Here is a 22,284-nt window from a genome sequence, read left to right on the forward strand (position 1 = left end):
GTGAGCTCTGTGCAATGTGGGGCTGTGAACTCTGTGGGGCTATGTGCCCTGTGCAATGTGGGGCTGTGAGCCCTGTGTGCTGTGGGGCTGGGCGGTCAGGTCCCCTCTATGTTGAGGGACACTGTGGTCAGGGGCCTGGTGCCCTGAACGCTGTGGGGCTGTGAGCTGTGTGGGGCTGTGAGCTCTGTGGGGCTGTGAGCTCTGTGGGGCTGTGAGCCCTGTGCAGTGTGGGGCTGTGAGCCCTGTGCAGTGTGGGGCTGTGAGCTCTGTGGGGCTGTGAGCTCTGTGCAGTGTGGGGCTGTGAGCTCTGTGCAGTGTGGGGCTGTGAGCCCCGTGTGCTGTGGGGCTGTGGGATCTGTGGGGTTGTGCGCCCTGTGCAATGTGGGGCTGTGTGCTCTGTGCAGTGTGGGGCTGTGAGCCCTGTGTGCTGTGGGGCTGTGAGCTCTGTGGGGCTGTGAGCCCTGTGCAATGTGGGGCTGTGAGCCCTGTGTGCTGTGGGGCTGTGAGCTGTGTGGGCCTGTGAGCCCCGTGTGCTGTGGGGCTGGGCGGTCAGGTCCCCTCTATGTTGAGGGACACTGTGGTCAGGGGCCTGGTGCCCTGAACGCTGTGGGGCTGAGAGCAGGACCCCGGTATGATCTGGGGTCAGCCTGTGTCTCACATGGTGTGGGGCTCTGTCCCGGGCCATCCCTGGGGGTCAGGCCCTCCATGTGGGGTGGGGCTGGGGCTGTGCCCTGTCTAGTTTGGGGCTGGGGTCAGGCCCTGCTGTGCCATCTGGTGTGAGGCTGCAGCTCCTGTTTCCCAAGGAATGGATCCCTTTGGGAGCCAGGGCTGGGGGACAATCACGCAGACACTGTGACATTTGCAAGGGAACCGCAGCTCCGTCTCTGGAGCAGGGGTGGAGGTGAAAACAAGGCAGAAGAATGAGTCATGGAGGTCTAGAAGTGACAGGAGCTGCAAGAGTAATTTCTGTCCTGTCTCCTGCTGTAGGGCAGGAGCCAGCTTAGACCTGGTATCAAACCTGTTCTTTAAAGATCCTGGAATAAAGAGGAGTAAAAGGGAAAGTAGAAATGAAAGAAGTGTGGGAATAGCCTGTGGGATTTCCTCGCTGGGCTGCTCTTCCCTTCCCTGAGCCTTGTTTGACAGTGCAGCTCTCAAGGGCAGTCTGAATTTGTGTTTTTATTCCATGCAGCAGAATCAGTAAAATGGCCAAGCCTGCAGGCATCAGCCACAGGTTCCCAAACCAAGGATTATTTCCCTGACTCAGTATTCCCCCTCCCCTTTAATGAAGACATTTCATTTGTTCTCACAGCCTAAAACTTCCAACTTCCACAACATTTTCTCATCAGTGGAGATGAGATAGAGGTTGGTACAGTTGTTATTTCTTTCTGCTGAGAAATCTTATCTCAGGGAGGGCTGGACCCCTCACTGTTGCACTTCACACCAACCATAGTTGGTTTTTTCCTTAAAACTAAACCCTGTTATTATCAAATATTATCATCTGATGCTTTTCCATCTAATTCAGTTTCCTGCATGGAGGTGGTAGCCCCATGTCCCTTAATCTGTGGGGATCCCTCCCCAGCCCCACACATGAACTTTGGGGTCTGGAAGCTTTATTTGTGGAGGTGACATGGCATTTTTTTCCATGGCAACAGGAGGATGCTGAACACTGGAGCTGAATGCAAGAAATTTTCAATGGGAAGAGAACAGGCAGCCAAAGGCAAGTCTGAGACATTAATTAGTTAATTAGGGTAAAAATAAAGATGAATGTGGGAAATCCCAGAGGTTGACAGGCTCATGATTCCAGCTAAATGTTTTCTTGCAGACACACCTTCCATAAACGCATTTAATTTGGCTTAGTCCCATTTTAGAGAGGGGAAAACAGTGGTGCTGAGAAGAAGATAACTGTGATCAGGCAACATTGGCTGGGGGCAGATCCTTCCAACACCTCCTTTCTGCTGCTTGACCTTGGCTGAAATCATTCCTTGGGATTTTCAGGGCTGTGCAGCCTCTCAGTGAGGTGTGACTGTGGTGGGTGTTTCTCTGTTCTGTCCATGAGGAAGAAGTTTTCTCCTCAGTCTGTGGGGCAAGGATGGGCTCCTGGAGGTATGGGTTTCCTGTGGGTTCCATGCAGGGTTGATTTTGCTGGAGACTCTGCTGTCATATAATTGCATATTTGTTAATTTAAACATTAGATAACTATTCAGATTAGTTTAAATAAATGCTTAATTCTCCTTACCAGCAGACTTTGGCTGTGCTGGAATGAGAGATCTCACAATGGTGGAGGTTGGATGGTGGAATTTCATTGAAATTACCTCTGGGCCTTACACCCCAAACAGGTCAGAGTATTCCTTGCCCACACACAAACCTGCTGCAAGAAGGAAGAAGAAAAGGAGGAGGAGGAAGAAGAGGAGGAGGAGGCAGTCCCTGCCCAGCCCTGTAATTAATCATCACAGTCTCCCAACAGGGTGATTATTTGTTTCTTCAAGCATTCCAGGCTGAGGAAAATGGTATTTACATACAGAGCACACATGGAGATCATGGAAAGTGCTCATTGCTGTCCATCCAGCAGGAGATTTGGTTTAGTATTTGGGTTTTTTCTGGTTTTTTTGTTTTGTTTTGGTTTTTTTTTTTTCAGTTTTGAGCCCATCTGAATCTCCCTGCACAAGAGCACCACACTTGTACACTTGAGTGAGCTGGATAATAAGTCTGGAAAGCCTGTCCTGTGCTTGGCCAGTCCCAGAATCCACCCAGGCATGAACCAGGACTGGAAATATCCCTCTGTGGTGGTTAGAGATGCTGCTGTTGCCTGGCCCCAGGTGGGTAAAGACACAAGCTTCAAGATGGCACTTAGGTGACCTCAAATGCTACTTTTAGCTTGTCCCCGTCCCAGTTTTGCCTCATTTATACCCATTTATACACATCCCCTCTCTCATTTATACCCATTCCATTCCCCACTGCTGCTCCCTGGGAGGGGCTGGCCCTCATCGATGGTGGGGTGTCCTAGGTAAAGCCAACCTGGAGAAGATGAGGAGGAACAAACACCAGCTGGAGACCCCTTGTGAGCTGTTCTGGGCAGCACTTTTGATCACCCCATTGATAACTGTGGTGATGCAGCGTCAGCATCAGCACTAAATATTAATTGCCCCTAAAACAACTCCATGTGTGTCTTCCTGAAGTCTCACACTTGCCTCATCCACCATGTCAGATGCTGCTTTATCTTCTAAACAAATACCCTGCTGCTACCCCATTTTTTGGTTTGAATCCCAGGATTTCTCCTGGCATATGTTATTTTCTTCCCAGAAGCCACAAGCCGTGGTAAACAAACATTTACAGGCACTGGCAACGTGGGACCTGGGTTTTTCCATGGCTGACTTATTTGTCTGGCAAGGACCATAAATTCTGGAGGGTCAGGGCTGAAGTCAGACTGGGAGCTTAGGAAAATAATCTTGAACAGGCATTTGTTTGTGGAATTTCTTGCCATTTCCTCTAAATCACATTGTTCTTGAGGAAGAGGATGGGTCATTAGGGGTGCCACACGTCTGGCCATCCCGATCCTGAGGTGTGGATGTGCCCTCGGAGGCCAGGGGAGAAAGAGGAGCTTTACCCTTGGTACTCTCTGACCCAGGCTCAGTGTCCAGCTCTGCTCTGGGACAATGTCCAAGTCTGTGTCCCCCTCCAGCTGCCTCAGTTTCCCCTTTCTACAAGTTGTTTTTCCTGGGTTTAAGTTGCTCAGGGCAGGGACTGTATCCTACCAGGGACATCCCTCAGTGACAGCATTGACTGTGGGGAGAGTCCTTCTAGACCCCCATGGGTGGGGGCTGTGGTTGAGGGGCTTTGGGGTTCCTGGGGAGGGGAAGGGGCATGAGCTGAGATGGGAATGGGGGCAACAGCAAGGGTGGAAGAGAGATCCAGCTTAGGGCTGCAGAGGAGGCCAGTGAGCGGTGATGCATCCTGATTTTGGGGGGCTTTATGGTGCTTTCCTTCCTTTGAAAGAGAAAGGGGATGACAAAGGTGAATGCGGTGGGTTCTTCCCCTCCCGGCAACTGCTGCAGAAAATCCCGGGGAGACAAATCGTGGGGATGGGTAAGGGGAGTTTGCAGCCTTTTTTTTTTCCACCAGCCTGCCCAGCTCGGGGGCATCTCATTCGCCCCTCGCCCGTTCCCTCCCCTGCAGCCCCCGGGCTCAGGAGGAGAGCGAGGGGAGGGGGAAGCGCCGGGGTGTTCGAGGGGATTGTCATGGTTACCTCCCTGGCAAAACAAATGGCTCCACTGGGTGATGGTGATGATGGTCACCCAGACAGCTCCGGACACTTTGAGTCAGCGGTGGGGGGCGAGAGACCCACCCTGGGGATGCAGAAGCCCCCCATCCCAGGGGAGCCAGACACCCTCCCGGCTCCGGGCAGAGCCTCCCCGCCCGGGCACATGTTGCTGCAGCCGGTTCGGTAAGACCCTTCCTCGCCCCCCCGGACCCCCGGACTCCCCGGTTTCCCGCTGGGCAGGGGCCGGGGGTGAAGCCACCGGTTGCTGAGGTGGCTGGTGGTGCAGCGCTCCCCCACCCCAAGCTCCGGCGCTTGCTCCTCTCCCTCTCTCCCTCCCTTTCCCTCTCTCCTCATCTCCCTCTCTCCCTGTCTTCCAGAGACAGCGCTCCGCAGCCGTGCCTGTCGCCTTCGGGATTCCTCCTGCCCCTCCTGTCCTCCCCAGCCCAGCCGCAGAGGGGCTGGAAGAGTGGGTGAAGTTGCTCCAACCCCCCCATCCCCTTCTTCCTTCTCCTCCTCCTCTCTCCCAGGAAAGGTAAGAAAAGCAGTGGCTACTCTCCAGTTGCTCCTGCACCTTTTTAGCTCCGCAGGGGTGGGTGTGAGGGGTGTGTGTGTGTGTCACTTCCCAAGGCTGTGCACAATCCCGGCACAAAGCCGCTCACTGAAGAAATCCCTGTCATAATATTTGTGCAGGCACAAGCCCACACTTTGCAAGCTGCTGCTTCCCAGCCTTGCTTTTTCCCAGCTGGATGGTGAGTCCCAGAACATCCCATCCCTCCCCAAAAATTGTACAGACATTAGTAGTGACTGCGTCCATCTCTGTGCAGGGATGGATGCGGGGCTGATGGACTGTTGCTGACCTGGGCAACCAAGTGGGATTACCCATCTGTGGACACACAGTTTGGGGAAGGAGGAGTGACCTTGGCAGGGTGAGGGGGGCTGATACCCCCTGGTAAGGGTCAAAACACTGAGACCTGGCTGGAATCCACCACACTGGCTGGGGCAGGGCAGGACAGGGGTGGATGGAGAAGGGCTGTGCTGCTCCTGGGGGCCCTGTGTGTCTCCTTGGAGTTGGATGCACCCCAAGCAGGAAGCAGACTGCCTGGTGCATTTAGCCCAGCTGAGGGGTATCTGGGCCAACAGGCATAAAACCCCCGCCTCTGGCTCAGCCCAGGGATCTTCCCACCAACTGTGAGCCTGGCGAGGTTGGGGTTAACTCACCCCTGTGTCACAAATGTGTGATTAACAGCTCTGGGGAGGTGCTTGGGTCATGAATCCCTGAGACCTTCAGGTCTGTGAGACCCAACTCTGGGGTCAGGCTGGTGGTCCAAGACACTTGCCAGGGTTAAGGCTGACAGTCCCCAAAATCTGTCTCTGCCAGGGCTGTCAGTCATGTCCCAGCCTGGCACTATGTCACCTCAGAAAGGGGGACCTGGTTGCTTTCAGTGGGCTCTGGCAGGAGAAGTTGCTTCCCAGCCTTTCCCCAGTTTCCATATCTGAGGCCTCAGGGTGTCCTTGGAGCCAGCAATCCTTGTCACTGCTGTGGCAGTGGGGGGCCCCTGTGGTCACCCTTTGGGGGTCTGCAGTGGCTGTTTTCCTGGTTTTCCATTAAGTGGGATATTCTGCTTGCAGTTTGAGGCAAGGGGAAGCTGGAGATGGGAGAGCAGTTCCTGTAGCTTTTGCTGAGAGTCTCTCATAGATCTGCCATGGTGGATCCATGGCTCTTCCAGATAGGACAGTGCTATGGGTGCTCGTTCAAACCCATTTCCTCCTATTCCTAGAGATATTCTGGGGGTTGATCCCAGTTGCCTGGCCAGGTTTGAGCCTTGTGCTTTGGAAGAAAGCAGCTGGAGGGCTCCTGATGTCTTAGTCATGACCTGCAGTAATGTGGGTCAGGGTAAAGTCAGGGGGTCCCTCAGCAGCTCCCTGAGCCTTGCTGCCCCTGAAAACCAGGGAAAATCCCCAAGGGTGACTCTACTTGAGAGCCCTGAAAGTTTGGGAAGTGCAAGGTTTCTCCTGTCTTGAATTTGCAAAGAGGGACGAGTTTGTTTCCCCGTGGAGGTGGCCCAGGAATGCTAATGTGAAGCTGTGGTGCAACAGGCATCCTTGGCCAGCTCTGTCCACCTGTACATCTCCACAGGACACTCCGGCTGTCGTCATCCCGGCGAGCCACTGGATGTCAGTGTTGATTGAGACAGACGACGTGGAAGGAATATTTTGCCCAGCTGCAAAAAAACAGGAGTCCTCTGAGCAGTGGGGATGTGCCCCAGGTCTAGGTGGGACCTGGAGGCAAGATCTCCAAGGGAACCCGTTTGTGGCCGGTCAGAGGTTACAGCAGGGCGGGGCAGTGATTCAGCTGCTCAAAAATGACGAAAGGTGTGACACCAGGGCTGGGCTTCACTGGCAGTCTTCCTGTCCTGGGGGGCAGGAGCAGCTGAGCTGCCCCTGATTTCTGCCCTTCAGGCAGCAGGGCTGAGTGGAGCTGTGTCGGGTTTTATCCCAGCTCCTGCTTTGACTCTCTTATCCTGTTGTCAGCTGTGGATGCCACAGATCCTGTGTGGTACAGCTGGGACCCCAACCCACTCCTGGGAGTCGGGCCCCGCCAGAAGCCAGGCTGTGTGCTCACGGTTTTGCTCTGTTTTCCTTCTCAATGCATGAAAATACACCTCAGAGGAGCATTGCTGTGCCCCCGTCTTTACTTCATGTGCTCAGACAGATTTTTTGAGGGCACGTCAGCACTTATAGACACAGACGGACACCCAAGCAGTGCTTCAGGCACCACCCCCATTTTTCAGGCACATAAACACCTTTTCCCATCCCATAAAATCCAGCCCCAACCTCTTGGGAGTGCTGGGACAGACACCTGCAGCCCTGTGCAGGGCCTGGAGCCCCTGCACGTCACGGGGATGTCGCAGCAGCATCAGCGCCTTCCCCATCAGTCAGGCAAAGGGTTTGGCTGAGGGTATTGCCTGGGGTGGGATGATCACATTTCCATGTCTCCCTCCCCTCTGTGACCAGGAAGAGCAGTGGGTTGTCATGGAAAGGATGTTTACAAAGGAAGTGGTGGAAAAAAGATCGATCCAGTAGCAGCCTGGTGTGCCAGCTCCAGAGCGCAGCTGGCCAAGGGACAATGTCTGTCCCCAGCTCTGAGGTGCTCCCTAGTTGATGGGATTACAGGTGTATTTTGAGGGCTGAAGGTATTTCAGTGTTTTCCCTTTTTCCTGGGATGCCAGGTGCAGTGTGAGGTCAAGAGGTACCTGGCCAGGTCTGTGGGATGGCCCCACACCTGCTGTGTGTGGGAGGAAGGACACATTTGGTGGCAGTGAGGGGACACAATGAACTTTGGGTGTGTCTAAGGGTACCCTGTGCAGTTATTGGTAATTGTTTTGGGATGCAGGGTCCTGCCAGGTCCCATCCTGAGAGTGCAGGCCCTGTGGCCTGAATGGAGACTGAGTGCACATCCCAGAACAGCAAAAGCAGGAGCCAGCGAGGGGCCAGTGCTGAGTTCCTGCACAGGGGAGAGATTCCAGCCTTCCCATGGCTCTACCTCGCTCCAGCCTTTCTGCTGCTCTCCCTTTCCGTGCTGCAGTCACTTGATGGCGTTGCTGACACAAGCTGTGTGGAGCATCCCCATGGCTCTGCTGCCAGCATCCCCTTTCAAAGGTTTTTGCCGGGAAGAGCCCTCTGAGCCCTCCCTGTCCTTGTGGGGCCGATTTTTTGGCTGGCACAGCAGTGTGGGCTGGTGCCAGGCTCCTCTGAGCCACCTCAGAGCTGCAGGAGAGGTGCAACTTTCCTGTCTGGATTAAACAGGACATGGCACAGGGCTCTGCATCTCAGCAAGGATCCTTTAGTGCTTGTCCTGGCCCAGGTGATGCAGAAATCCCTGCTGGCAGAGTGATTCCCATGGGAGCTATGCCCCTAATCTTCCATGGGTGCAGGAGATGTGAGGGGCTTGGATCTCACCCATGGGTCTGTACTAAGTCCCCAGTTCCACGCTGAAGTCACACTCCTGGAGCCCAAATTCACCCCTCTGGCAGTCCTGTAATGAATTCCTGTTGTGCCAAGCTGATAGAGAGCTTCTTCCTGTTTTTATTTCTTCCCTAAGGTAAAATCATTCTCTCTCCTTCCTCCCCCACCTGGCATTTAATCACTTCCCAATACCTGGATGGCCTCTGCCACATATTGAAGTGAGAGGAGCTTCATTATCTCTCCCTGTGGCAGGCGAACTCTTACCAGCTCCTGACTTCCCAGGCCCAGCTGGCACGGTTTGGAGCATCCCCTGGCTCAGGTGGGACTCCCATTCATGTCCTGACTGAATCCCCAACCTCCCTGGGCAGCTCCTGGCATGAGCAGCATTTATGCTGGAAGGAGGGGTGGATTAAATTAAATCGGGAATTTAAGGTTTTTGGCCAGGATTCAGGGGCGTGCCTTGGGATTACTGCCCTCCATCATCATCTTCACTACTGTTTCCTGTGCTCAGTTTCCCTGGCTGCTCTCCCCCATACTGGACAACCCTTCTTGCTCTCCCTGGCTCTCCCTTTTTCCTTTATGAATGCCATTTTCCTGCCTGAGCACTCATCCAGCTCGTGGCCTTGATGTCTTCTGTGGCATTTGCATATAAAGGTGGGTTTTAATAACGCGGGAATGAGAAACTGATGTATTTCAGTGCTGGGCCTCATAAATCACTGCATAAAGCATTGCAGAGCCAGCCAGGGAGAACTGCTGCCTAGCAACTTCTCCCGGTTCCCTGAGGGATCAGGATGGGGCCCTAAAATCCACTTGAAAAGTCTCCTTTAAGACCCTGAGGCCTGGGGGAGAGGAGCTGAAATGGAGGAAAACCTGCTTAGGGAAAAGAGTTGGAATGTAATTGGCATAAGGAATCACTTTGCATCTGAATGTGTCGGCTGAGCACAGGGAGGGATGAGTCAGCCTGTGCAGGAAGGATCTGGAGATGCAGGACAGCAGAGCAATGACACCTCCCTGTAATCAGCAAGGATGAGGATGGGCAAGGGCATGGGAGGGCAGGAGCATGTATGGCTCTGCCTGCCTACTCTTCCTTCCCCAGGAGAAAAGAAAAATCTCATGATCATAGTCTTATCCTGGAGAAAGTTGTTGGTTTGGAGGATAATGAGGAGAAAGAGGGACAGAAAAATATGTTAACCTGTTCTGCTCAGACTCAGCAGTGTGGGAGGTGGGGACTATGGACCTCCAGGGCTGTCTGTCCCCAGCCAGGGAGGTTTCATCTGAACCTCCTCCCTTGTGCCAATGGGGATTTGGGGCAAGGGTTTGCTTTGTGTCGTCCCATCGGGGTCTTGCTCCATACCCATCACTGCAGTCATCAAACTCAGGTCTTATCCTGTGCCAGGTCACTCACCTTTCTGTCCTCAGGGCTTCAGAATGAGGTGGCAGAGCCATGCAAACATTTTGGTCACTCGGGGCTCCACATCCATTCTCACCTTTCTCTCTCCAGCTCCCCACCATCACCCAGAGACCCCCAGGAAGATGCCAGGGCTGATTAACTGGGTGACCCTGTCCCGGCTGCCCCTCATTGCATCTGAGGTGACATCCTGCGTCAGTGGCTATGCCTTTGGGATGACAGCTCTGCTCACCTACCACAACCCAGATCCCCAGGCTTTGGAAGGCAAGTTTTAAGGAGTGAAGCTTGGAATGGAGACTTTAATATGGCAGTGCTGGGTTTCTGTGCATGCCTTCAACCTTAAGATGCTGGTGGGAAGCACAACCAAATGTATTGTGTCCAAGTCTACAACTTTTTAGGTGTGAAAAATCCCGCAAGTGGGATTTTTTTCCCACTTGGGAAGTGCCAAGAGGGACCTGTCTGGTGGGTGCAGGGAAGATGTGGGTGTTGCTAACACCCTTCCTGGCTGGCAGGTCTCTTTGTGTACCCCTTGGATGAGGGCACGACTGTCGTGGGCTTCGAGGCAGCCGTGTCCCGGCGCACTGTGACAGTGCAGATCAAAGACAAAGCCAAGATGGATGACACCTACTTCAACAGCTGCAGCCTCCCCCCTGGAAGAGCTGGTGATGGAAGTGGTGAGGGGGTTGAGGGTGTTTTAGGAAGAAAAGGAGGGGAAGGGTAGTGGGGAGGTGACGGGGGTGGCTGCTGGTGTATGCTGTGGCATCAAAGGGGCTCCTTTTGGGAGGCTGAGGGGTTGTGGTACTTATGCCAAAAATGTCAGTCTTACCCATCTTGGAAAGCACTGCTGCTTCTGGGCAGGCAAAGGAGTGATGCAGGAGCTGGGGCTTTTTAGAGAAAGCTGATGTGTGCAGTGGTGGTGGCTTTGGGTGTTTGATCCAGGGCTGGGGGTTGTGGGAGTCCTGGAAAGGAGCATTTTCCATAGCTGCAATACCTGGCATGGTCCAATCTCTGTGCAGGAAGGATTATGATGGATGAGGACCTGGAGAGGATTGTTTTTGTGGCCAACCTGGGCATGATTCCTCCCCTGGAAAGTGTCTCCATCTTCATCAGCACCTCCTCTGAGCTGCAGACACTACCCAGCGGGGTGGTGAGGGTCCTTCTGCCAGCTGTGTGTGCTCCCAGGGTCCCCCAGCCCAGCCTGGAGAATGCCAGCAGCTTCTCCAGCCACCAGCTCCAAACGTATGGAAAACCATGGGGAGGGCTCTGTCTGGGATTGATCCTGGGGAATGCAGGGCTGAATGAGCAGGAGCTGCAGGAGGTTGGAGAGTGGCTGCAGGCTTTATCTCTGGCACATCTGCAGTTCCTGGGGGGATAGAACATGTTAACAGGGTTTATTTGGATTTCTGTCACCAGCAGGGACAAGCACCCCTGTGGACTGGGGAGCCCAGAGCAGGGGAGCAGGTTCTGCCTGACTGAGCTGCTGGACAGTGAGGCCACCAACCCCTTTGAGTATGAATTCAGCTTCCAGCTGGAGATCCGAGGGCCGTGTTTGCTGGCAGGTAGGAGCACTGGGGCTGTCCTGCTGCACAAGGCTGATTTATCACATCCCCATGGCTATGTCCACACTCCTCCTCCTCAATATAAATCTGTGTTAGCAACTTAACTGTGCTGGGGTGGATTTACCAGTACGGGGTTGATGCTGACATGGGTTCCTGTCCTCTGCTACCTTGTCTTCCCTTCTCCCTGGTGTCCCCCCACCCTCAATCCCTACTGGTGCCTCGGTTTCCCCGGGCAGGAGTTGAGAGCCCCACCCACGAGATCCGAGCAGACGCTGACCCCTCGGCTCGCTCTGCCAAGAGCATTGTGATCACGCTGGCCAACAAACACACCTTCGACAGGCCCGTGGAGATCCTGATCCATCCAAGTGGTAGGTGGACTCTGCTTCCCCTCTGCTGCCTTGCCCCTTCTGGGATCCTCAACTGTAGCTGGATTAATGCTGGTTTTGTAAATATTGTCAAGGTTAGGCTTCCCAGGAGGTAATCCTGGCCCCTCTCAGGGTTTCCTTAGCTCTCCAAGCTCACAGATACTGCTGTTTTCCCAACCAAGGGTGCCTGCATCTCTGCCAGACCCAAAGTGTAACCACAGCTGTTCTTCACACAATTCTCTGCTTTACAGAGCCCCACATGCCCCACGTCTTAATGGAAGAGGGTGACATGACCCCTGCAGAGTACGAACGACACCTGAAGGGGAAGAACGATTTTATTAAAGGCACTAAGAAAGACCCCAGTGCCAAGAAAAAGGTGAGAAACACAAGCTGCAGGTGTTAGCTGAGGTTTTCCAAGGACTGGAGCTGAGCTAGAAGATGATTCCATGTTTTGAGCATCAGATATTACACTGTATCAACGAGACCTGCAGCATCCTCCCTCAGAGAGGGGCTTGTGTGGAGGAAGAGGGGAAAATTCAGCAGTGCTGCTGATAAACTGAGAGGGGAAGGAGCTCTGAGATGGTTATTGTGTGTATAATTAGTGATAGTCTAGCACAGCATAATTAGAGAGGTGCATTGTGATAGCATTAAGGGTATTATAATTATTGCAGTGACATAGAATAAAATATTCTTTTAATTGCTCGGTAAATGTTTACTGTTTCGGGGTAGCTGTCAGAGAGAAAGAAGTGATTTTTCTGGAATAATGAGCTGAACTGAAGACAAGATATGAGAGACTTCTCTTTGTTCTGCTGAGCAGCAAAGAGAAAAATATCTGCGCTGGGATTTCTGCCTCGTCTTTCAGCAGTTCTGAAGGAATGAGTGACAGCCCAACTCTTTGGTGTGTATGGGATCAGTGGAGAGGAGCAGACAGCTCAGAGCCCTCTGGATTTCCAGGGTGGGCGTCTTCCCCTAAGGGACAGTTGTGCTTGTGTGGCCACAGCTGGCACTGACAGTGTCAGCTCCTGTTTTACACAGCCAGGGCTCTCCTGTGTGCCAAGGGATGCTCATTTCCCCCTAAACTCCTTCTCCACGTGTCTGATCCTGGGTCCCTCTTGGCAGAGGTCCCAGACCTGCTGCAGGGGTGCCTCCCCATGCTGCTAAGGTTTCTCCTTTCACCAGAGACTTGTCAACCCTCCTCTCCTCCCTTCCTTTGCCCTCCGCTCTCTCTGGCAGGGCTGGGACTCCGCAGGCGTCTCCTCTAATTGTGTTCAGCGTGTGACAGGTGGAACGAGATGAAACTCCCACGCTACGCCTCGGATGGCTCCCTAATTATTTCTGCACATTTAGCATGTCAAATTATCTAAGGGGGGGATCATTCTGGAGACATTTCCCTGCAGGAAAGCCACCTGTGCCCCAAGAGGACTGGGAAACTACTGCAGGGAGCAGAGAAAATGCCTGTAATACCTGGGGTAGATGATGGGCTGGAATTGCTGCTGCTCAGAGCAGGACACTTGCCACTTCTTGGCTTAAATTAAATTAGCCCATAAATTTCAGCAGTAAATTATAAATAATTCTCCTCCCTCTGTTTGTTATGCAAAAGGCTTGGATGCTGTCAGCTGCAGGCTGGTGGGGATGGATGCACAGAGGAATCAACTTTTCTCAACAAAATCTGATTAGTTTACTGTAATTGTATAACTAGTGAAGGGGAACGGAAGGGAGGTGAGGAGATATTTTCTTTTCTGACCTGTAGCAGGTCCTCTGAAGCTGTTTACTGAAGATTTGCCTGTAAAATTCCCTCCAGTCAGTGAGAAATCCCAAAAGATGGGCTCATTCTGATCACACAGGAAATTTATGCCATGGATATCCAAGAGCATTCCAGGGAGTTCTGTGGATAGGTCCAGGGCCACAATTCAGTATTTGTACAGAGGCAACAAGGAACACTCTAGTCTGGAATGTGATAAACGGGAAAAGTTGTTAAAGGAAATAATGTCATATGGCTGGAGGGAAATGGAAATGGAAAAAGCCCTTTGATTTCTCAGTAGCTGATTAATTTATACCCCATAGCATAGAAGGGAAAGGCAAGAGGATGAGTGGGAGTTTGGCTTATTCCTGTGAGTGAGACCTGTCTTTCCACTGGGTCAGAGAAGCAGCACTCAGGCAGAGGAGCTGAAAGTAGAGCTTGAGTGTGTGTGTTGAGCCACAGGGAGTTAGCGAGTTTTAGAAAATAAAGGTTGGTCGTCAGCTCATAGACTGAGGAATGTGACTCATGGCTGGAGAAAACAAGCCCTGTTATGTGGGGTCTGGTTTACTCCCTGTGAAACCAACGAGAGAAGCAGCCACAAAGAGGAGAAAAGAGGCAAACAAAGCCCCTGAGGATTGAGCTGCTGTTGAGGAGTTGTTTCCACACTCAGACCCAAGGATGAAAGGCCGTGGCTGGGCTGATGTGGGGTCCTGGAGCTCCCTCCAAAGCAGCTGAGGCCATGAACCTGTTACTGCTTGATACACACATAACAGCACATTATAAACCCCCACAAGAAGTTTTTACCAGTTTTATTTTATCCCATTTGTAATGAATACTTGAAATAGAAGGTGAGAAAATGCAGAGAGCCATTGGAGCTGTGTGCAGTGCAGAGATCATGCGGGTTCCTATCGAGCCGTGGCTGGTGCAGATGGTTCAGCTTTCCAAAGCTTTTCAATCCCTACAAAGAAAAGTGATAAAAGAACTGGGCAGAAAAAGCAGCAAACCAGAGGTGGCAGGAATGAATTGGAGTGCTGAATGCAGCAGATCAAGGGCTGCATCTCACGCTTCATTAGTGAGTGACCATGGAGAAAGCCTCTGGTGTGCCTTGGTGGGATGCTAAGCTGTGCTAATGAACCAAGTCTTCGGGAAGGATCTAATGAAATGTTTAGAGAATCAGGTTTGAAAGGTGCTGGGTAGGGTGAGGTCTTTTGATTTCTTCTTCAGGCTTTTATCTGAGTGTGCAGTTGCTCCATACAATCCCAGAATGATTTGCTGGAGCGGCCCTTAAAGCTTATCTTGTCCCACCCATCCTGTGGGTAGGGACACCTTTTGCTATCCCAGCTTGCTTCAAGTCCTGTCCAGCCTGGTCTTGGATGCTTGCAGGGGTGGTGAATACTGTGGGTATGGACAGAACTGGACACCTGGATATTGGCCCACCCTGGTGTTGTCACCTCTGAACAAGCAGATTTTGGCCCACAAAAGGCCCTGCACTTGCATTTTGAGCCATGTTCTGATTCCCCTTGAATTGAAATGGGGTGGAGAAATCAACCTCTCAAAATCAACCTCTCAAAATCAACCTCTCAAAATCAACCTCTCAAAATCAACCTCTCAAAATCAACCTCTCAAAATCAACCTCTCCAAATCAACCTCTCCAAATCAACCTCTCCAGCTCTCTCCTGCTTTTCTTTCAGATGGAAATCATCAGGAAGCGGCTGAACAAGGACATCCCCCACCACCCTGTCATCATGCTCAACTTCTGCCCTGACTTGAGGGCTGTGCAGCCAGGCCTCCGGAAAGCCCAGGGAGAGTTCATCTTCCTGGTAGACCGCAGTAGGAGCATGAGTGGTGTGAACATCAGCCATGCCAAGGTACCTGCAGGAGGGGAAACACCTGCCTGTCAACAGGGATGAATGAGAGAGAGCAGTGGGGGTGCTGAAAGCATAAATGTTCATTATCAGGGGATGGGGAGTAATTATAGGCTGCATTTTAGTCATCTCAACTATGGCGCTCGTTTGGTACCTGCAACAAAGGTGACTCTCCCCTGTTCTCTTCTGCTTCTTCCTATCAGCACATAAAATGTAAAATTATTTTTTTTCCCTCTCTTGCTGGCATGTTTTGTGCATCCCTTTTCCAGTTCTTCCTGTCTTCAGGAGGGCTTTGAGTGATGGTTGCCTAGGAGGAAACCTCCAGGGAGCTCCAAGGAGAGGTGCTGACCATACATTAGGAGAGGTTTTGCTGATGGGCATCTCTGTGAACCCACAGAAATGTTTTAAATATGAGACATCCCTTTTACAAACACAAATGAACACCAGCAGCCTGGTGGATAGTTATGGGAGTTGTGTTGAGACCTCTGGATAAAAAAATAGCATTGTCAGGATATTTTGTAGGTCTGAGGTTCCCCTGTCAGATGTGGCTCTTACCCAGAGCCAGACTTGGTGCAGGACCCTCCACTTGGTCTGTTGAACCTCATGAGGTTCCCACAGACCCACTCCTGAACTTGTCCATTTTCTAGCACATCTCTTTTCCTTCTGTCTCCAGTTTCCATGGGAACTGCTGAGGAAGGACAGACACCTTCAGCAACAAGGACTGGGATGCCGGGGAGTCTGCAGATGGCTGCAGCACATCCCATGGAATAGAGAGGCTGTTCCCAGGGGGAACAGGATATCTCTGGGGTTGTACCCCCTTCCCCCAGCTCTTTAGGAGTCTGGGAATATTGTCCCAGGGTGGATTTTTGCTTTCCAACTGCCAGCATGGCTGGCTTTGGGCACCACAGACTCCGCAGCCTCTGTGGAGGCTGGATTGTCCCCTGGGGATGGAGACCTGCAGGATCAGAACCCTTCTCTGATTGGTCCTGGTATGGAAACCCCATCTCAGGAGGGCTGTAGAAACAGGAAGAAGGCTGTTCCCCTTCAGGAAAAAATATTTTGAGGGAGATTTTGGAGGAGATACTTGAAGGGAGAAACCCACTGTCCCTGTTTTGAATGTCCTGTCCTTGTTTGTCACTCACAGACACCAGGGACCTCACAGCAGGAGCTGTTCTGAGAGGGTTTGGGGTGGGTTTTGGTTGGTGGAACCTTCTGCATCATCCTTAGCTGGATGCATGGCATGACAGGTCTTGGAGCTGTGCAGCCTCAGGATGCACTCAGGGATGGGGTGGAAGGGCCCATGCGGAGCAGGAGGGCACCCATCCAAAGCATCTGGAATGGAAAATTCAGGGATTTCGATTTCCTGCAGCCATATCCTTTCCTACCCTGATGCAGCCAGGGAGAAGAGCCAGGCTGTGATGGTGCTTGCTGGCAAAACTGCACTAATAACTGGGAATTGACTTTTCTAGAAGCAAACATCCCTCCTTATTGAGTTGCCATATATCTATGGAGTGCAACAGGATCAAGATCAATATTTACCATAAGAAGCAATAAATCTTTCTGCTTGCTGAAATAGCAAGCAGGCATCGCTTGCCCATTTTGGGAAATGCTTTAAGAGAAATATTTGGAAATTTGTATTTTTTCCCTTGTAATGAGTTCCAAGATGGGATGTCAGCACTGAGATCTGGAAGAGCCAGCATCCCGGGAGCCATCTGGGAGCAGTGGTATAAATATATCCCTGTAGGTTTGAGATAACAGCTTGGATTCAAGTACTCCAGAGCCTGTTAAAGGGCAGCCCTGTTCTTGTACATTATTCCACTGATTTTCAGTGCTCCAGCTCTGTTTTTTTTTTTTTTTTGCTGAGTACTACAGGCTTTAGGAGCTGGGTTGCCCTGGCACCACATCCATGCTGGACCCAGGCAGGGAGTTTGCTATGTCCCTCTGTGGTCACTTGGTCTTTGCCGCTGGTAGGACAACTCAAGGAGGCTAGTCTTGCTCCTTTGACCTTGGCAGCACCTCCAGGGGCTGGCTAGAGGGTTTCTGCTGCCCTCGGCAGACTGGCAGGAGTCTGCCTTGATCAGCATTTAAATAGAACTGAGCTGCTCCTGAGCACTTTGCTTTACATTTTGCTTTAAATAAACACTTTGCTTGAAATTGGCCTCCTCTCCTGCCACATAATTGCTCCTACAAGTTCAAGAGCTCCTTAAGCAGCTCTTGCCCAGTTTCTGTGATCACAAGCTCTGTCCTGCACTTGTCCACAATATCACTGTGACAATTCAAGTTGCTCTTGCCTTATGTAAAGCCCAGGAATAGGCATGTTAGATAACCACCTCTGGTAAAGAAAATAGCTTAAATCTGTTGTCTCCCAGTTATTTTAATTGAAGCCAGCTATGAATACAAGAGAATTGGGGAGGGGGGAGGCTTTTCCTTTTGTGTAACTTTAAGCTGTTTGTTTATTTTCTGCAAGTTTAGGCATTGAGATGCATTGCGTGTCGCACTTCTCAATTTCACACTCTGCTTCTCACCCACCAGCTCTGTGCTGCAGCAGTGTGTTGCCAGCACAAATTGAATCCCTTAAAAACAAACAGAAAAAATTGTTCAGTTCTTTGTTGTCTCTTTTTTTCCAAAGACTCCATTTTCCTCAGTGCTTCAGGTCCCAGATATCATCAAGGGACTTTGAAAAGAGCAGGGTCATATGGAGGCATGGGAAAGAAGCAGTTGGTTTGTTGTTAGGTGAAAGTGGGAGTAAGATGGGATGGCTCTGGGCAGAGCTTTTACTGGTGAAGCTGGGGCAGCCAGGGAGGGTCCAAGTGTCCTGATGTCTGTTTGCCTTTCACCCCTCAGGATGCCCTGTTGGTCATTCTCAAGAGCCTGATGCCAGCGTGTCTCTTCAATGTCATTGGGTTTGGATCCACCTTCAAGACCCTCTTTCCTGTCAGCCAGGCCTATTGTGAGGTGGGTGAACCCCCAGTTCACAGAATCACAGACTGGTTTGTGCAGGGAGGGATCTTGCATGCCATGGGCAGGGACACCTTCCACTAAACCTGGGTGCTTCCAGCCCCATCCAACCTGGCCTTGGACACTTCCAGGGTCCAGGGGCAGTCACAACTTCTCTGGGCAGCCTGTGCCAGGGCCTTACCACCCTTATAATAGATAATTAATACCAAATCTAACCGTGCCCCTTTCAGCTTAAAGCTATTCCCCCTCGTCCTGTCACTCCAGGCCCTTGTCCAAAGTCCTTCTCCAGCTCTCTTGGAGCCCCTTTAGGCACTGGAAGGGGCTTTAAGGTCTCTCCAAAACCTTCCCTCCACCTGGATGAACAGCCTCTGCTCCCTCAGCTCTCCTGTGGCTCTCCTTGGTGCTCAGAGGGTGCTGGTGCTGACAACTCCACTGTTCCTTTGGGCAGGAGAGTTTGCTCATGGCCTGCCAGAGCATCAGGAGGATCCAAGCTGATATGGGCAGCATCAACCTCTTATCCCCCCTGAAGTGGGTCACCCGCCAGCCCCTCCACAGGGGCCACCCCCGGCTGCTCTTCCTGCTGACGGGCGGGGCCATCAGCAACACTGGGAAGGTTCTGGAGCTGCTGCGGGACCACTCCTGCTCCACCAGGTACAGACCCACCCCTGCAGGGCCAGAAAGCTGCACAGGCTGGGATGTGCCTCCCCTTGAGCACAGCTCCATCTCACAGACGTCCCCACTTCAGAGACACAGGCAGGAGAGATTGCTGCTATGAGCCTGGGAGAACCTCAAAGGGTTTGGAACGAATCCCAGAAGTTCAGATGCTTTTTAAACAATCAAAAGCAGGATAATTGAGCTGACAACTTCACAGCTCTTGGCTGATGCTTCCTGCTAGGAGAGATTGACACGCCAACAATCTTCCTTGCTTTTTTTTGAATTTTTTTTTTTTAAAGCACATCTGGGGCTGGCCCCAGCTGCTTCCAGGATGGGGCTGTACAGAATTGAATATGCTGAAAGGGAGCAATGTAGAAAGCAGCTAATTTGTGCACAAGCTCCCAGCCTGGCTCCCCAGCCCTGATCACAGGCTGTTCTTGTTTCTCTTCTGCCTCTTTAAGGGGCACAAAACATGAGAAAAATGTAAGAAATCCTGATTCCTCTCCCATCTCTCAGACTTCAGGGTTATCAGGCAAGAAGCTGTGTGGGTTTGTAACTGCACAGAGGTCTGATTGTTTCCCAGTGTAGAGGGCATCCCACTATCCCACCCCTTGCTCTTGCAGAGCTGGAGGGGAGGGTTAAATGCAATCAGAGCTGGAGCGTGGTCTCTGGTGACCCTGGAAGGGAGAGTCCTGGGCATGGCCCATCTTAAAAGAAGATCAGAGCCTTATTTAGGAGGGGTGTGAGGCTGGCCTAGGATTTGCAGGCAGCTGAGGATTAAAACCCTCCACGAGAAAAGCCCCTTGTGCAGATGCAGTTTGCTGCTGAAGGTGCTTTCTTTCTCAGCAATCTACTCCCCTGCCCAAATGCCACATCCCACCCATTTCCATCCTCCTGGCTTCCCTGCACATCCACCCCCACCTAGCACTGCCCTCCCTGCCTGGGCTCCAGCTCAGTGTCCAGCCTTCAGCCCAAACCAAATCCTGATTCACAGACCTGGGAGTCAGGGGGAGCAGCCTCGCCTGCCTTGATCATCCTTCCCTGAGAAAAAGTTTCTTTTTATTGCAAGCAGAGATAATTACTGGATATTTAGTGCTATTGACCACAGCCAGCAGGGAAAAGGAGTTGAACTGAGAGCAAAGCAGCTTGTTTGTGTTTGCAGAGGAGGGGAAGGCTTGAGGTCCTGCTGGGAACTCCTGAGTGTCACTGCTGAAGGCTGGTCTTTGGGGAAGGGGTTTGGGGTCTGCTGAGAGGAGGGGGCTGGCAGTTCATAGAATCCCAGAATGGTTTGGATTGGAAGGGACCTTAAAGCCCATCTCACCCCACCCCCCTGCCATGGGCAGGGACCCCTTCCATAGCCCAGAGTGCTCCAAACCAGTCCAGCCTGGCCTTGGACACTTCCAGGGATCCAGGGGCAGCCTCAGCTTTCCTGGGGAACCTGTGCCAGGACCACCCTCACAGGGAAGACATTCTTCCCAATATCCAGTCTAGCCCTGCCCTTTTCAGCTTGAAACCATTCCGCCTTTTCCTGTCACTCCATGACCATGTCCAAAGTCCTTCTCCAGCTTTCTTGGAGCCCCTTTAGGCACTGGGAGGTTCTCAACCTTCCTGCCACATGCCTAAAAGAGAGGCTGGTTTATTCTTCTGGGCATAGCAGTGGGATAAAGCCAGAGGGAGTTTCTGCCTGAGGGACTGTGTGAGCCACATGGGGCTGGGGGATGGCTTTTCCTTTGGATCCCGATTGTCCCTGTCCCTTTGCAGGTGCTACAGCTTTGGCATCGGGCCGAACGCCTGCAGGAGGCTGGTCCGGGGTCTGGCTGCCGTGTCCAGGGGCGTCTCCGAGTTCCTGGCGGAGGGCGAGCGGCTGCAGCCCAAGGTACAGCCCCCACTCCCCACGGGGCTGTAACGATGCTCTGCTCAGCGAGGGGGAGTGTCGGAATCTGTGGGTATTGGTGATTCCGAGATTGTAGAAAGTCTCTGTCTTTCAGCCCCGCTGCCAAAGCAGAAGCCATAATTGGTCTGTGCTGTTTCAAGGTGGTTTATTCTGTTTATCTCTAACATGTTCTGCTGCCCTGCCGCAGCTCTGTCCTGCAGGGCAGCGTGTGGGGCTCTGCCCTCAGTGGGATGGTACAAACATTAAATACCACAAACTACCTGTGCTGGATTTACAATAATGTGCCAATATCTGTCACCTACGTTGGACAGTGTGTTCCCAGCCTAAACCAACAGAAAAATGCCAACACCACAGTGAAACATGGAGGGCATGAAGAAGGAGAAAAAGGACAAGACACACCCAATTCCTCCATCTTGTCCCCTCTGAACCCCTAATCTAGAAATCTAAAATTTTACTTTTGCACCCGTGCCACACTTAATTATTACTCTTATCAAACACTCAAAGCTTGTAATTCATCCTGTAAGATTGAAAACTCTTTTCCATGGGCAGAGATCACAGCTAGTGTCTCTGGGGGCTCTGTCCAGGGGGGTTCCTGACCCCTGCCAGGGTCCCAGGGCAGCCAGAGGGAAGCCCTGGATTCCCACAGGGGAGGCCGCAGCTCCCAGCGGGTTCATTCCCCATCCTGGCCATGCCTTCCCACCCCCCGTCTCGGCAGGTGGGTGAGCGCAGGGGATGCAGCAGCATCTCCGTGTCCGGCCGGAGGGAGCGGAGGGCGCGTTCACCTCCGTGTCGCTGCTGCAGCTCTGCCTTCAAAGGCAGCTCTGCCTCGGCGAGGGCACTGGGACCGGCATCAAAGCAGCCAATTAGTTTTGAAGTCGGGCTCAGCCCTGGCGTTGCCCGAGCGAGAAGGACTCGGGGTGGGAGCGAGAGGAATGCGCTGTAATGGCTTTGCTTATTAAGCTGACTTTAAAGCCTCTCCATTCCCTCTCTCCCCATGAAGAGTAAAACCGTGTGCTTGAGATCTGGCGTAGGGATGGATGGCTCTGTCTCCTGGTGAATGCACAGACCAGCCTGTCACCTGCTGCTTGACTAAACCCAGAGAGAATTGGGTCTTTAGCTCTTAAATATCTCCAAAAAGTCAGCTCCTACTTTCTTGATCTCTCGAAGAGTTCGGCAACTCCACCCTCTGCAGGAGCCTGGAGCACGCAAAAACCTCTCTAAGACAGAATGGCATCAACATTTCTGATGTAAATTAAAAGCAGACAGTGAAGAGAGAGCTGTTTAATAAGAGCTATTAATAAGAGCTTTGCAGGCTGTTCAGCTCGCTGCCTTCAGCAGTCTGAGGTGTCAATTAATGGCCTTATAAAACACAGCCTGGTGTGTCTTCCCAAGCCTGTAAAAAAGCAGGGAACAATAGGGAATATTTGAGCTATTCTGTCTCTAAATCTGGTGTTCAGTTCCCTTGGCGTGCAGAGAAGCTCATGTAGATGGCTCCCTGGGAGATTTGTCCATGAGGTATTCACGAATATTGGTCTTCTCCACGTGTGTAGCTGACAGAGCATTGCTGATCTCTGGCAGTGGCTTGCTGATCTCTGGCTCACTGTGCAGCAATGAGC

The 22,284-nt window shown here is 52.1% G+C and overlaps 1 protein-coding gene and 1 long non-coding RNA gene across 2 annotated transcripts in view; one reads left to right on the plus strand and one right to left on the minus strand.

Annotated features, from left to right (window-relative positions):
• Positions 1 to 2,340: 2,340 nt before the first annotated feature.
• VWA5B1 (von Willebrand factor A domain containing 5B1) overlaps positions 2,341 to 22,284 on the plus strand; it is a 29,819-nt gene continuing 9,875 nt past the window's right edge. Inside the window, exons 1-13 of the mRNA XM_030289403.4 lie at positions 2,341 to 2,465; positions 2,636 to 2,816; positions 4,636 to 4,790; positions 9,726 to 9,896; positions 10,145 to 10,306; positions 10,649 to 10,871; positions 11,046 to 11,191; positions 11,428 to 11,559; positions 11,808 to 11,932; positions 14,989 to 15,165; positions 18,007 to 18,117; positions 18,569 to 18,771; positions 20,536 to 20,650. Coding sequence (XP_030145263.4) covers positions 9,758 to 9,896; positions 10,145 to 10,306; positions 10,649 to 10,871; positions 11,046 to 11,191; positions 11,428 to 11,559; positions 11,808 to 11,932; positions 14,989 to 15,165; positions 18,007 to 18,117; positions 18,569 to 18,771; positions 20,536 to 20,650 — 1,533 coding nt within the window. The 5' untranslated portion in view covers positions 2,341 to 2,465; positions 2,636 to 2,816; positions 4,636 to 4,790; positions 9,726 to 9,757. The remainder of the gene's footprint in view (positions 2,466 to 2,635; positions 2,817 to 4,635; positions 4,791 to 9,725; positions 9,897 to 10,144; positions 10,307 to 10,648; positions 10,872 to 11,045; positions 11,192 to 11,427; positions 11,560 to 11,807; positions 11,933 to 14,988; positions 15,166 to 18,006; positions 18,118 to 18,568; positions 18,772 to 20,535; positions 20,651 to 22,284) is intronic.
• LOC121470972 (uncharacterized) lies at positions 14,092 to 22,250 on the minus strand. Its single transcript, XR_005982323.2, has 2 exons — positions 21,818 to 22,250; positions 14,092 to 14,255 (listed from the first exon to the last, which is right to left on the minus strand). It is a non-coding gene; the product is annotated as an uncharacterized lncRNA (long non-coding RNA).

This window comes from Taeniopygia guttata, chromosome 21, assembly GCF_048771995.1.
Source record: "Taeniopygia guttata chromosome 21, bTaeGut7.mat, whole genome shotgun sequence".
Taxonomy (NCBI): Eukaryota; Metazoa; Chordata; class Aves; order Passeriformes; family Estrildidae; genus Taeniopygia; species Taeniopygia guttata.